Source organism: Nannobrachium achirus (assembly GCF_963921795.1).
Source record: "Nannobrachium achirus genome assembly, chromosome: 4".
Lineage (NCBI taxonomy): Eukaryota > Metazoa > Chordata > Actinopteri > Myctophiformes > Myctophidae > Nannobrachium > Nannobrachium achirus.
Window position 1 is genome coordinate 35,145,867 of NC_137813.1, and position 12,839 is coordinate 35,158,705.

The window sequence follows — 12,839 nt, forward strand, 5'->3', positions numbered from 1 at the left end:
ATGTTTTGACGCCTTACTATAGTCTTATGTAATTTTGGGGGTTTTGAAGACAATCTGAAAATAACTAATTAATTTCATATCCACGCGTTCCTCCCGAAGAGCTATACAACATACTAAGAGACAGGCGCTTAAAACCTATTTCCGTGTTATCGCACTTTGAAAAATCTAACCCTTTAAGTGCCTATCCCGAACATGTTCGGGATATTCGGGATCAAAAACAATTTTTTATTTGCTATTTTACTTACCCCGAGCTGCTTGGAGCAACGTGGGTGGTCCCGGCTCGCCCAGCGCTCACCAACGAGAGACGCTAGATGCTCCGACGATTTATTCCATTGAAAATGGTTTAAAATAAAGTTTAGAGCCCCCCAAAAAAACCTTGGTACCGGTACCGGGACGTATTCCAGGGTGCCTATCCCGAACATCTCCGGGATATTTAATCAAATTAATTATTTAATCTGAGGCCTCAACGAAGCCCCGGTCTAGACGTCCATCCATGCCCGGGACTTAGACTCGGCCATCCACGGGCCGTATTCGCGCTAACGGCCGCATTGCGCCGCCCACTCCAATAATAAATCACATCTTTAGACAGGATTTTCTCCGGATTGTGTTCCCAGACCCAAAGAGAAAGTTTTTTGCGGCTGAAATAGCTTTAGATCGGGCTTCTAAATGGGTTAGCATTTTGGCTACGTGTCAGCTAGCTTCCTCCTCTCGTCACCCATAGCATTGACTGGAGTGAAAACACAAGCCAGTTGGGAGAGGGTCGACGAAAGCTATAAAGAAGGTCTATGGAGAAATTTCTGGCACTCTAGCACCCCTTGTGGCCGGATGGCACTGTATGAGTTAAAATCTATGTTTTGACACCTTACTATAGTCTTGTGTAATTTTGGGGGTTTTGAAGACAATCTGATAAAAATGAATTAAATTCATATCCACGCGTTTGTCTTGAAGAGCTATACAACATACTAAGAGACAGGCGCTTAAAACCTATTGGTTTCCGTGTTATCGCACTTTGAAAAATCTAGGATTGCATTTGTCGAAAAAAAGTAGGGTTCCAGGGGTCGCACAGTAATGCGTCACACATCCACACGTTCGTCTCGACAAGCTATACCACATACCAAAAGATAGGCACTATCGGAAATTTAAGACTTAAAATCGATGTTTTGACGCCTTACTATATAGTCTTATGTAATTTTGGGGGTTTTGAAGACAATCTGAAAAAAATGAATTAATTTCATATCCACGCGTTTGTCTCGAAGAGCTATACAACATACTAAGAGACAGGCGCTTAAAATCTATTGGTTTCCGTGTTATCGCACTTTGAAAAATCTAGAATTGCATTTGTCGAAAAAAGTAGGGTTCCAGGGGTCGCACAGCAATGTGTCACACATCCACACGTTCGTCTCGACGAGCTATAATACAACATACCAAAAGATAGGCACTATCGGAAATTTAAGACTTAAAATCTATGTTTGACGCCTTACTATATATAGTCTTATGTAATTTTGGGGGTTTTGAAGACAATCTGAAAAAAATGAATTAATTTCATATCCACGCGTTCCTCCCGAAACTAAGAGACAGGCGCTTAAAACCTATTGGTTTCCGTGTTATCGCACTTTGAAAAATCTAGGATTGCATTTGTCGAAAAAAAGTAGGGTTCCAGCAATGTGTCACACATCCACACGTTCGTCTCGACGAGCTATACAACATACCAAACGATAGGCACTATCGGAAATTTAAGACTTAAAATCTATGTTTTGACACCTTACTATAGTCTTATGTAATTTTGGGGGTTTTGAAGACAATCTGATAAAAATGAATTAAATTCATATCCACGCGTTTGTCTTGAAGAGCTATACAACATACTAAGAGACAGGCGCTTAAAACCTATTGGTTTCCGTGTTATCGCACTTTGAAAAATCTAGGATTGCATTTGTCGAAAAAAAGTAGGGTTCCAGGGGTCGCACAGTAATGCGTCACACATCCACACGTTCGTCTCGACAAGCTATACAACATACCAAAAGATAGGCACTATCGGAAATTTAAGACTTAAAATCTATGTTTTGACGCCTTACTATATAGTCTTATGTAATTTTGGGGGTTTTGAAGACAATCTGAAAAAAATGAATTAATTTCATATCCACGCGTTTGTCTCGAAGAGCTATACAACATACTAAGAGACAGGCGCTTAAAATCTATTGGTTTCCGTGTTATCGCACTTTGAAAAATCTAGGATTGCATTTGTCGAAAAAAGTAGGGTTCCAGGGGTCGCACAGCAATGTGTCACACATCCACACGTTCGTCTCGACGAGCTATAATACAACATACCAAAAGATAGGCACTATCGAAAATTTAAGACTTAAAATCTATGTTTGACGCCTTACTATATATAGTCTTATGTAATTTTGGGGGTTTTGAAGACAATCTGAAAATAATGAATTAATTTCATATCCACGCGTTCCTCCCGAAACTAAGAGACAGGCGCTTAAAACCTATTGGTTTCCGTGTTATCGCACTTTGAAAAATCTAGGATTGCATTTGTCGAAAAAAAGTAGGGTCGAAAAAAAGTAGGGTTCCAGCAATGTGTCACACATCCACACGTTCGTCTCGACGAGCTATACAACATACCAAACGATAGGCACTATCGGAAATTTAAGACTTAAAATCTATGTTTTGACACCTTACTATAGTCTTATGTAATTTTGGGGGTTTTGAAGACAATCTGATAAAAATGAATTAAATTCATATCCACGCGTTTGTCTTGAAGAGCTATACAACATACTAAGAGACAGGCGCTTAAAACCTATTGGTTTCCCTGTTATCGCACTTTGAAAAATCTAGGATTGCATTTGTCGAAAAAAAGTAGGGTTCCAGGGGTCGCACAGTAATGCGTCACACATCCACACGTTCGTCTCGACAAGCTATACAACATACCAAAAGATAGGCACTATCAGAAATTTAAGACTTAAAATCTATGTTTTTATAGTCTTATGTAATTTTGGGGGTTTTGAAGACACTCTGAAAAAAATTAATTAATTTCATACCCACGCGTTCGCCTCGAAGAGCTATACAACATACAGTATACTACTCAAGGTTTCTTCAGCTGCTTTTGAGTTCTTCTTTTGTATTTTAACCCTGAAAATGTCAAAGTACAACAGAAATGTATGAAGATTTGAACATGGAACCTCAGCATTGAGAGTCTGATCTTTAGACTACTGCTGGACCATCTCCCACGTCCTTCGTGCTTTTGAATAATTGTTTTTTATTTGGTTCATTTCAATTTTACTCTCCTTTAAATGGCCATTGTCTTTGACAATGCATTGCACGCTTAAAGCTAAATATTTCAAAAACTACAAATTATTTCAAAGTAAAAATCTCAAATATGCATGTCCACACTCCACAGTAAGGTGGTATTTTTGAATTGTGAATCAAGTTGCTAGGTTAAAGTATGAAGGAAAAGCGAGGAGCCAAAGCTTTCAGATTTAAGTTTTAAAAGTTAAATACCTCAAAAACTACAAAACATTTCAAAGTAAAACGCTCAAGCATGCGTGTCCATAGTAAGGTGAATTATAAAAAGTATGAATGGAGTTTCTAGGTGAACGTGTTTTTTTAGGTGCACAAATCTACCATTGAGCCACATGTCTCCGATTTTTTTTAAAGGAGTATATCTCTATAACTATGAAACATTTCAAACATTCATTTTCAGGCAAACATTTCCACAGTAAGCTGAACATGATAAAGTTTGAACATTGTTTCTAGGTGTAAGTATGTAGCTCTAGTAGCCTGCCAAAGTTTGTACTTTTTCCATTGACAATGCATTGGGCACTTAAAGTCAAATTAGTTCAAAGTAAAAGTCTCAAGCATACATGTCCACACTATACTATGATGATATCTCTGTCTCAGTCACTCATAGCATATGTCTCTTACTCTTAGTAGAAGCGTTCTTCTCTTTTTTCTTTTTTTCTTTCTTTTATTAGCCTTGAAAAATACTCCAACATTGAACAGCCTAGGATTCGATTATGGAATCTTTGTGCTAAGAGTACAATAATTAGATTGCTACCCTATCACTCAGAGGGCTATATTTTGATTGTCTTAAGTACCAGCTCTTATGCCTTAACTTAAAGGCCTGTCCATCCATACTGTCTCCGACCACCAAACCTTTTGTCAGAGAGTTCTGACTTTCCGCCGCATCTTTCTGAACTCTAATTCGGGGTAATGCTTTTCAGAAGATGCGAGTGACGTCATTTTGTAGTTGAACAGGACCTTTCCGACGAAAAGTTTGGTTGTCGAAGACAGTATGGACATGCCTTTAAGTTAAGGCATATAGGAGCTGGAATTTAAGACAATCAAAATACAGCCTCGAATCTCAAAGACTTGCGTCTCTTAGCCCAAACCAATCCCAGGACTTGACATCAACTTTTTGAGGCGCTTGTCCTCTGCACAAGTACATTTCCCATTCATTTGTCTTTTTTTCATTTTTTTTCTCCCAAACTAATAAATAAGTCCCCCCCTTGTCCCTCTACAATCCACAGTCTGGATTCTGACAGTCCAATGTTGGCAACCCTGCTCTGCCATGATTACCACACAACATAATAAACAACTCAGACTCAGTCAGGGTACAGTCAAGAACATCCTTTTATTCAATCAAGTAAAGGTGTTGCTCTTTTCAAACTGCTTTTTCTTATTATGGAAAAGAAACTGTAATTAACACATGCATTTCACCATGGGCTCTGGGTGGTGTGATTCTGAGGGAGGGATGCTGTCCTGGGGAGCAAGAGGGGGGCGCTCTTAGGTTTGCTCTGGGAGGGGAGGGGGCTGGAGGGGAGGGGTGTGGCAAGCCAGGGACTCAGTCTACACGTCACTAAATACGGCCCAGCGCCCTACAAACGTGTTAAAAACAAACAAACCCGAAGGAAAATAAAAACACGGATGGCCAGGCACGGGATCAGACTGTGCTCTCTGCTCTCTCTCTCTCTCTCAGTGGTGCAGAGACACGCAGGGAGGTTTGTGGTATTCCCTCCCTACATGCAGCACACACACCATGATCTGTGCAACCTGTTTGTCTCTGCTATGGCTTCTCGACTGTGGTGCTTTCACTTGTCAAGGCTAAAATTGATAATACTGCTGCTGGCTTCACTCACTTGATAAAGAAAAAAATAAAAGTTGCATATTATCATTCTTTTTTCTTTTTTGCAGGATATAAGGAATAGGCTCTGTAATCAAGTCTGCTCTTGACTATTTGCTGGTGGAAATACCAAGGTGCTCATAATGTCACCCATATTCTGGACAGTGTGCTAGACAGCTTTTGGAACCATATCACTTTGGTCAATGTATCTCTCGTTCTTTGTGAATTCAATATGACGGTCAAACGGTACAATATTGTGAAGCTATGTGTATGGGTTCTTTATGATTGTACTAAATAAGAGCCTTTCAGTCTCCCTGCTCTGGAACCAATCCGTTTATAAGGTGCTTAGAGTCATTACAGGTACATTTTCCCCATAAAAAAAAATACCTGGTCTCATTCAACCACTAGAAAGGTGCATAATTGAAGGCATCGATGCAGCATCTCAACACTGCCTAAGATGCAATAAAAAATAAAAAAAAATAAAAAAAATCAAAAGCAAATCCAAATTCAATTATAAAAAAATAAATAGATAAAAACAAGAATTACAAACAAACTTGCCTATTCTAGCAGCCCTGGAGGCCATCTCCCCTCGCCCAGTCAAAGGGACGTTCCTGTGAGTGCTTCACCCCCCCCACCCCATCCTACCCTACTAGATGATTGATTTGTCACTGACATGCTCCCGGGGGGGACGGGGACAACACACCTCTGCTCTGGGACAGCCCCCTGTCCTCAGCAACAGCCCAGAGCCCAGCGGTGCAACTTGTTCACTTACATTAGCTGTTGAATGGAGAAGCTGAAGAGATGGGTAATGGTAATACAATGTGAAGCGTACAGACAAGAATAACATGTGAGCTAACTGCATTCTGCTCAGACGAAAAAAAAAAAGTTTTGCGTATTCTTTTTTTTTTTTTTTTTTTTTTACCCCCTCCATTCAGAAAAAGGGATAAAGGTGGGGGTGGGGTGGGGGGGTAGGAGGGTTGGGGGGATACGCGGCTACAGACTACTCCAGTGTCCAAGAGACAGAAGACAAGAAGGTACAGAGGAAAGAGAAGCAAGACAGAACTTTTTTTTTTCTTTTGTTTTGTTTTTTTGTTGTTTTTTTTCTCCGCTTTTCTTAATTATTCAACGATAAAAAGAGGAACTAAATCACACCAAATTCCTTTAGTACTATGTATACTTATTTTGAAAAGCTCATAGAAGAAGAAGCAGAAGAGAAACAAAGGAGAGGATATAGAAGTATGAAGGAGGGGACTCTTTTTGTCAATTTTTTTTTGTGTTGAGACGGGCACTCAGGATTACAAGATGGAATCTGTGAACAAAAGGCACTTTTTAAGGACAACCTTTAAGATGCTCTGAGTCTATAACACTACATCACCAAACAAATATTTAGAATCATATACAGTGGGGGGATTGGGAGCGAGGGATGGAGGGAGGGGTTCGGATGTGGGGGAGGGAGGGGGGGGGTTCACTTATTTGTTATTGAATTGAACACAGCATCCTCTTTTTTTGCGTCACATATTCCCCTCTCACAGTTTGGGTTGGAGACAGGAGTCTACTACAAGGGTCTTCAACGTTTTCAGGCCAAGGACCCCTTAGCTGAGAGAGAGATGAAGCAGGGACCCCCGCACAACCTTTTCATAGATTCCATACAGTTTCATGGTTTGACAGCAACGAATCAGTGTGTTTTGGGTTCATGTCAATTTGTGTTTTCAGATATTTGAGCCGTCGTTACCTAATAAACTTGACCTTTCACTTTGTATCTAGTCTGCTCTTTTTCCCCTCTACACCAAACCTCTTTGCCAAAAATAGCAGATCTACAAGCTCACAACGCCTCGCAGCGCGAGGCGTTGTGAGCTTGTAGATCTGCTATGTTTGGCTAAAGTTCTCAGAATATTGACACTAGGGTTCAAGTGGTTAATATAAAAAAGGAGAAACAAAAGTTTCTATCACACAAAGATTTGGAGGACCCCCTGTAGTAACTCTGAGGACCCCCTGTTGAAGACCCCTGGTCTACTATAGTCAACTACATCTACCATGACGGACCGTCAGTTCACAATACGCCTCCCATCTCACCAAGCAAACACATAGTTCTTGGTCGGGTCAACACATGAAAAAGAAAAGAAAAAAACCAAAAACATTATGATTACTGCTGTTGGCCAGTCTAAGATGTACCCAACAATGATTGGATGTGAGATTAAATAGAGTGGATAAAGTGTACATTTGACAGTGCCAATACTAACACCAGCCACTCAAAACACTGTATATTCTGCTGCTGGGAAATAGGCCTCATGTTTCTTAAACGAGTCTTCCTCTGCTAAGGGGTAAAGGTTGAAGAAAAATGCCTTTTGTCACAACAACATTTTCATACTATGAACCCCTCCCCCCCTTGGTAAATACAAAAAAGAGAAAATAGAATAATGCATGTTTTCCTAAAAATTTGCTTTATGATAACACTTAATTTTGTTTATTATTTATGTATAATAGAGTTTGAATGTACTTTATTTTTGTAGAAAGCACCAGTTTTCATAGTGATATATATTTGACGTTTTGCAAAATTGTTCCTTCAGCCCTCCCACATTTTGAAAACAAATCATTACAAATGAATATTCTTTCTTTAAAAAAAAAAAAGAAAAGAAAGAAAGCAATAAAGGAAAAAACAAAAACAAACAAACAGGAAATTAAAAACAATTTCCCCAAACTTACAAAGACTGGGATTTTTTTTTCTCTCCGCCCTTGTATTTAGAGTCCCAGAGCATGTGGACTTAAAACAAAAAAACAGAGGGTTTGCCCTCTCTTTTCGCTCAACACCCTCAAACAATCTCTAACAGACAAACACAATTCCTCTACCCAAGGCATTGCACATGGCTCAATCAACATACATCATTTAGTTTCAATAACATTACTTCCCATCAAAACAAGAACAAAAAACCAAAATCTAATGTTTTCTTCTTTTTTTTAAATCCTCAACTACATTATCACTTACTGTTTTTATCTAAGTATCTATTGTTGTATTTGCCGTGGACTTTTATTTTGTATTTTTGATAGTTGATGCAAAGTGAGGGTTTTGGGGGACTGGTACTTTTGCTAATAATCTGCAGGGTATCTTTGTGTTTTTGTTTTGTTTAGATGCATCCTATGACGTACGCCATGCTTCAAAAAATAACTAGACTGCCACAGAGCTTATCTTGCAAATAAAAACATGTATATATCTATAAATATATATGTGTATTATATATAAAGATGCTTGCAATTATCTAGTGAGCTGTCATGGTTTTCCTCTCCCGACATAGAATTTCACCATTAACTATAGCTTATATGTGAGAAAAAAAAGAACCTGAATTCATGTTTGACAAATTGCATAATGGGAATACAGAGGCACTTCCATAGATTAGAAAAGAAATCACCTTATTAGCCATCGTAAATCTTACGCAGCACTGCTAGTTCTCTATATGAAGCTGATGAGATGGTTGCCGACAGTCACTCGGCCATTCATTTCCCTGCAGTGAAGAACATGGCCAGGCAGTCCAGTTATTTTGTGAGGTTGGTTGGGTGATCTGAATTGTTGAATTGCATTGAATCTGACGTTCCTTAAGAAATCATTTTAAATCAAACTGAATGAAGAGATGGGGTAATGGCGGGGTTTTAATTACATGATGATCAAAAGCATAAAGGCCTCCTCAGATTGTCTATATTTAAGACTTCCCTTTAAAATAAATTCAATCTTGCACTGGGCTTTATATTTGCATGCTGGACGCATTATAGTGAGGGCTGCTAACAATATCTGATGATTGCTTTGTGTGTTTCTTTTTTCCCCACTATAAAAACGTGTCCATCCCAGCGATTCATCTGTAGACGGTGAAAAGGTGGTGAACTGGATAACTAACAAAGTGGTGGTTACTCTATAAAAACAATAAGCTTGGCGGGCATGACCTCTCAAGTGCAGTTTTGATCAATAAGGGCAAATTCTAAAGGAATTACACACGTTTTGCTCACGATAGCTGGCCGGTGAGGGCAAGAGGGGAGGGAGAGCGGAGTTACCGGTTAACACAGCAACCGTCAACCTCATTCTGATCCTGTCCAGTCGACACCAAAATGGCCACCTGGGTCCTGACCCTTCCATCGCCGGCCTAAAGGGTCCTCCTAACCCCTCGACAGGCCGCGGACAGACAGATATGTCACATATTCATTTTGCTCCGCAGCATGACTCACTCTGCTCTGAGCAGGGGCCGTCTGGGAGTGTAAACAACAGGGTAAACTCTCAATGAGACAGAAGGAAGAGCGTCTCCATCTGGGTCTCATCTACAGCAACCTTACCTCAAAGGGCAGTCACTTTCTTTGTCACAAGCATTCCCCCACCGGATCCGCCGCGGGCCGACGCCGCCACCCGCCCGCCCACCCACCAGACCTCAGGTCAAATGGTAGCTACGAATGATTCTCCTGCATTTGTTTTGACCCGCTTGGAGTAATAGATGGATGTGCTTCACTGCATCATTCAGGACTATAATGACATAAGGTTAAAACAAAGCATAAAACCTATTTGCAAATACGATTTGACACACCCTGTCTGCACCGCTTTAACAATCCCACTACTGACTGCTTGTGTTTCTCCATAAGGTGCTGTCATTCAAATACAAAACAATTATAAAATAGTACAAATTCAAAAGGAACAAATTCAAGACACAAGAGTAAATAAAATCATTAATCTACATTATAAAAGGGGGCATTGGAGGAATTGCTAGATGCTGTCTATTGTTGTAATGCTTGTCGATGACAATGAGAATGAATGGATGTAGTTTGCTGCACTTTGCGTGTGTGTGTGTGTGTGTGTGTGTGTGTGTGTGTGTGTGTGTGTGTGTGTGTGTGTGTGTGTGTGTGTGTTGGATTAAATAGCTAATACAATAGGTTGAAACTAGGCGTGTGTGCATAGAAAATACTGAACTCATGATACACAACCATACCACCTATATCTCTACTGGAATCTAAACAGTGAGACTGGGCCACTGTGTGTGTGTGTGTGTGTGTGTGTGTGTGTGTGTGTGTGTGTGTGTGTGTGTGTGTGTGTGTGTGTGTGTGTGTGTGTGTGTGTGTGTGTGTGTGTGCGTGTGTGTGCGTGTACGTGTACGTGTGCAGGCATGCGTCCATTTGAGTGTAACCATAATGGACTGAAATAGGATATGCTTACTGTGGTCATGGCACCGATTGCGTGATAGTTATTTTTTGGATCTCCTGCATTTGAGTGCTTGTTGTGTGGGCAAATGGAACAGTGAGTGGAGGCCTACGAGTCGTTAAACTGAACTGAAATGTGGGGCTGAGGACATGTAAAGGCTTCTCATACCATATGGTTTTTCCTCTTTAAAACTAATAATAGGCAAGCCTGGTTTTTTACCTCCCATGCCTTGTAGGTAAATAGTGCACATCGTAAGATTAGTGTTAATTGATTCAGCTTGTAGTGCAACCTTTTTATCAAGATATGTTTTGGCATGGTCTCTGTCTGGTTAGTAGTAAAGGGGGAGGGGGGCTTTATAGAGTCAATGGTCGTTCAGAAGGAGAGAAACATTGGTCAATATGACAGTGTGTCTGCATTTGTTTTGGGTAATGATGACAGACATCACAGTAGCATGGACTGCAGCTTTCATTGGAGACCAAATTGGCGTCCGTTTTCATTTGATTGGATTGCGGTTTGATTGTTGGTCAGGCTTTGTGGCTTTAACACAATATCCCTTCAAACTCCTAAATGTGCGCCTGTCGTGTTGAGCAGTTGACCATGTGTGTGGGTGAGTGCATATGTGGAAACCTGACTGTCGGGCAGCTGGTTTGCTTTGCTTTTCGTTGCGAAACGCAACGGAAGGAGTAGAAGGAGTTGACCGTTTCTTTTCTTCCTTCTAGGTTCCTGTAGTTGTGTCGCTGCTGTGTCCTGCTGGTCCGGTGGTTTCTGGAGAGATGCCTGCTGCTTGCTGTTGCTCGTCCTCCGACCCTTTTTCTATTTCTGCCATCCTACCATCCATCCATCCATCCGTCCATCCATCTATCCTTAACATGGGGTTTTCCCCTCTGATGGGGCAAATGGGTCCAGAGTTCCTCTAAAAAGCGTCATGCTGCTGTGATTTCCTGGTTCCGTCGCTCTGCTATTTTTTTCTAGGAGAGACATATTGTGAAGGGGCCAGTCGCTGGGTCGTTTGGAGGGCAATTATCCTGCGGGGTGGTTCTTGGTTTCTTACCATGTTTCTATTCCCGATTGTAAAGAAAGAATTCTAGTTGCTGGTTCGCACACAGATCTTGTCAGAGGAACCAAGACTGGAAGAGAAGAAATGGAAAGGGAAGGCAAAAGATTATTATTATCCAAGTTAAATGCAAGACATTTTAATACAATCCATAGGACCAATTTCACATGTGAAATAAACATGAATGGGAAATGGGAGAGGTTACAGGAGTCTTAAGCTCTCTGAGACGGAATTTAAGATGTTAAATGTAGCTGTAATTAAGACTTTTTAGGGGGGGAATTTAGAACACACAAATTTTTTCAGGAAGACAATAAAGAGCATTGGGGCATAATTCATTTGTGTCCTTTATTTGACCACTAGAGGTCAGGGACAACAGTCACCCGCTGCAGTACAAAAAAAGACAGTCTTTATCTGGGCTAGCGTCCCAGCTATTACTATTCATTCTGTCAGTATTTGTAGTTGTGTACAGTACGTCTTTAATTTGGCCAGGCAGCTAATGCCTACTCATGGCCAGGCAGCAGCGGGGGGATAGCAGACTGTCGCTTGCACTGTCTTCAGACTGGGTTTCTCCAGCCCAGCGTGAGCAGACAACAGAAGTGGGTCGATGTCGTTGCTGTTGGCTGCCTCGCCTCGCCTCGCCGGCAGGATTTGGCACCGTTGGCTAATGGGCCAACATTCTGGAAGTCAAGCCTTGGAAACTACCCTGGGCCTCCGGGGAGTCACTCTTTTGTTGTGTTTGACTCTAACAGGTCGCACCAATACCCTCCTCCCCTTTTGCCTCCTGCCCTTCTCAGCCAACCCGCTCTCCCCATAGCTCTCCTGGGCACTGTCCCAGCAGCCCCTGGGCTTAGTAACTTTTGCCTTCTCAGTTACCCCCCTCCAACCCCCCCCCCCTTTTCTCTCTGTCTCTATCCCCCTCGCTCATTCTGTCTCTCTCTGTAGGCTCTTGCAGACACACATACGATCCATCTATCTCCCACTAACACTCCCACTAAATCCTTGGCAGTAGAGAGTGACCACCCTCTTTTCTTTCCTGCCCCCCCTCCCCCCTACACCGTGTCCCCGGCCCCCTCCGAGCAGCCCCTTCTCAAATTCAAGATCAACTGGCTATGACATCATGTCTGGTTGCCGGGGGTAACGAGACAGCCAGGACGTGACTTCTCCAGGGGCCGAAACCCTGTCGCTCTCCTTCCTTCTGGTTCTCTCCTTCCCTCTCCCCTGCTCTCCCTGTTGTTCTGTTATTAGCCCCCACCCCCTTTTCCACCTGGCTGCAGAGTGGCTAATCTGCCACTAGAGGGCACACGGAGCCCACTGTTGCTGAGCTTGAGGAGGAGGGTTCACCCACCATGCCCCTGCAGTCACAACACACAGACCCCTGATGAAGGCTTAATCAATTATTAATGTTTTGGTGGAGCATTTTTTCGGAGAGACACATGCAACCAATTGATACGACCCTATGTGTTTGTTATTTCTCTCTTCATGTCCTGTAAAGTGAA

General features: G+C 41.7%; 1 protein-coding gene across 6 annotated transcripts in view; it reads right to left on the reverse strand.

Moving 5' to 3' along the window:
- Positions 1-8,145: 8,145 nt before the first annotated feature.
- nfixb (nuclear factor I/Xb) overlaps positions 8,146-12,839 on the reverse strand; it is a gene marked incomplete at its 3' end in the record, with an annotated part of 223,388 nt that continues 218,694 nt past the window's right edge. For all 6 annotated transcript variants that reach the window (XM_080722944.1, XM_080722940.1, XM_080722943.1 and 3 more), the window contains one exon: positions 8,146-11,416. In XM_080722944.1, coding sequence (XP_080579070.1) covers positions 11,402-11,416 — 15 coding nt within the window. The remainder of the gene's footprint in view (positions 11,417-12,839) is intronic.